Source organism: Mustela nivalis (assembly GCF_964662115.1).
Source record: "Mustela nivalis genome assembly, chromosome: 16".
Classification (NCBI taxonomy): domain Eukaryota; kingdom Metazoa; phylum Chordata; class Mammalia; order Carnivora; family Mustelidae; genus Mustela; species Mustela nivalis.
In genome coordinates this window covers 7141490-7144378 of record NC_139035.1, presented here as the reverse complement: position 1 = coordinate 7144378, position 2889 = coordinate 7141490, and the positions used below count along the sequence as shown (strand labels likewise).

Here is a 2889-nt window from a genome sequence, read left to right as displayed (position 1 = left end):
CTGGAGAGATAAGGAGGGACCCAGGCCTGAATTTTATTCTGAGAACAATGAAGCAGCAGATGAAAAATGATACATGATAAATTTTTTTTTTTTTTATTTTTTAAAGAGGACAAAGCAGGCTCCCTGCTGAGCAGAGAACCTGATTCAGGGCTCAATCTCAGGACCCTGGGATCATGACCTGAGCCAAAGCAGAGGCTTTAACCCACAGAGCCACCCAGGCACCCCTACAATTTACATTTTTAAAAAGTTCTCTGGATAACACGTTATTTTTTTTTTTTTTTTTGAAGATTTTATTTGAAAGCAAGAAAGCAAGAGCATGAGTGGGGGGGCGGGGCAGAGGGAGACGTAGACTCTCTGCTCAATAGGGAGTCCAACACGGGGCTCAATCCCAGGACCCTGAAATCATGACCTGAACCAAAGGCAGACATTTAACCAACTGAGCCACCTAGACACCCCCACCCCTGCTGACTTCTTTTAAATCTTCAGGTCTCTGTAAGGGTTCACCTGATGACTCTCAACTCATTGATGACTGGATTGGCCTATCAGCCAAGATGTTACCAGTCCTCTTTGGCCACACCCCCACCAGGTCAGTCCCAACATAAGGGCACAACCCAATACGACACACTTCTCACTTTTAAATCACTGAAGAAAGTATAGGATTTTACTGAAAGCTCTTCAGGGATGAAGGAGGGGTTTACATTACACACGGCTGCAAAAACATAGTATCTTTGAATATCCCCCCTCCCTGCGAAAGTCCCTCTACATGTACTAGTGGCTCAAATACCATTATGAAGACCCCAGCTTTCTCCTCACCACCCCCTTCCCTCAGCCCCACCCTTGTGCTTTCCCTCAGCATCTCTTGATCCTTTTTTTGTACTAGTAACACATCTAATCTGGTCATCTTGTAATTCAATCTTTGCTGCCATTTTGGATGTTTGTTGAGGTGGGGAAGGAGGGAACAGGAAAGCACAAGGAAGGGAGGACAAAGACATGCAGGGAAAAACAGTAATGGCTTTTGGTGTGCTCTGAACAATTAATGCTTGGGTTGCCATTTATCTTTACAATTATAAGCACGTTATATTTTTCAATTTTATAATTTCTGATATTTTTCTCAAATAAAATATTTTAAAGCAAAAAATCCTCCCTCTCCCTCATAAAAGAACAAGTTATTCTTGGCATCTTAAAGAGACCCAAGCAAGACTACATTTAAAATTTATAAGCATGAGCTTGAGTGCCTTTGTCCATTGCTCCTCTGAGTTCAAGTGGGTCTTGATTGAATAGAACTCACCACTGCTTCCAGAGTCTTCCATTAGGCCACTCTCCACATGAATCCTGTAGGGCAGGCAAAGACCCCACTTGGCTTTCTCAGCCTCTTCTTTGAACTGCTGCATGCAGTCCAAAAAAGCCATCATTGCCTGGTCAAATTTGACCTGTGAGCAAGTTCTCTGTCCTGCAATACAGAACAATGGCAGCTGAACGGGGTCATCTGTTAAAGAATTCAGATAGGACCGGTTTCCGCAAGGGATGAGTCGGTACCTCTGAAACTCCAGCCCAATCTTATTGGACAGGGCAAGGAGCAGCAAGGCTGTCTGGCCCCAGGCCATGTTAATCTCCTTCCAGCTCACAGGGGTGGTGGGAAGGCAGCCCAATCTGAAGTTGTTGATGATGCCCACAGGACCATCATGCCTGATCTCAAAGGTGGCACTGAAGACACTGGTCTTCTTCAGCCGACCCCACTGGATCTGGGCATGTCTCAGCTGGTTCTTCATGCTCTCCAGCTCGTCCTGCAGTTCCAGTTGCTGCCATTGCAAGTAACTGTAGTCCCTCCAGTACTGCTCGTCCTGCTGGTCCAGCATCTTGGTCTCTGCCCGGGCTGCCTCAAGATCTTCTGCTATTCTTTCTTGGTTCTTCTCCACCTCCTTTAGCTCCTGGACCAGCCTCGCCTCCTCCAGCTCCAGGCCCTCCAGCTCCTCCTGCAGGGTCTTTGTCTCCTCCTCATGTATCCTCCCCGTCCAATATTTGTAGCTCTGGTTCTCGGATTCTACAATAATGAGGTGGGTGTCTATCTCCTCTAAAAGTTTGTCAGTACAGTCCTCACAAAGCGGGTGGTCCATATCTTTTTCACCAGTGAGGATGTCAAAAATGTCCCTAATAGTCTTCTGGATGTTAGTGAGTGTTCTTCCAGAGTCAAACTTTCCAAGCAAGATGAACTTGTTAGAACTGTCCCTTGGCATCTTGTCATCGCCGCGGTGGGTAGAACAGGAGGCACCATCCTGCAGCTTTTTACTGTCTGTCTCTGACCTGGCGGGAGGGCCGTGCTCCAGGGTTTCTCCTGGCTCCTGCTGAGCTGAGGTGAATGTGGAAGCTGCAGATTCTTGGGTGGTCTCAGGATCCAAGGTCCCCATAAACTGATCCAACTTCATGGGCTGCCTGCAGCCCTGGCAGATGAATCGGATGGAAGACATGGGGAGACCTTGGCTCTTACTCTGATTGCAAGTTTCCTCTGGCTGCCCACCTATCCATTTATACCTTTTTTAAGCTTTTTTAAAGTATGATTCTTTTAAAATGCATATTTCATCTTGTCACTCTTCTATTTAAAACCTTACATTGGTACCCTCCTTAGATACCTCTAGGCCTCCTTTAGCTCCTTTTAGACTTTCAGACAAGTCATTCTTTCTAAAAGGAAAATCTGATCATCTCACTTTGTCCTTTACCACTCCCAAGGCATATCTTAAGAGCAATCTTTATAACTAAGCTCTGATTGTGGCACTTCCCTCCTTAAAATGGTTTTATGCTCTTATCTTACCTTAAAATAAAGTCCCATTATCTTAACCTGACACTAAGGCCTCTTCTCATTTTCCCAACTACTTCTGTCCCAATTTCTTGCCA

The 2889-nt window shown here is 45.7% G+C and overlaps 1 protein-coding gene across 1 annotated transcript; it reads right to left on the bottom strand.

Annotated features, from left to right (window-relative positions):
• Nucleotides 1-1166: 1166 nt before the first annotated feature.
• On the bottom strand, nucleotides 1167-2423 carry BECN2 (beclin 2; the record flags this gene model as incomplete). The annotated part of the gene is made up of 1 exon (XM_082704379.1): nucleotides 1167-2423. The coding sequence occupies one exon, from the start codon at nucleotides 2421-2423 to the stop codon at nucleotides 1167-1169; it is 1257 nt and encodes a 418-aa protein (XP_082560505.1).
• Nucleotides 2424-2889: the final 466 nt, after the last annotated feature.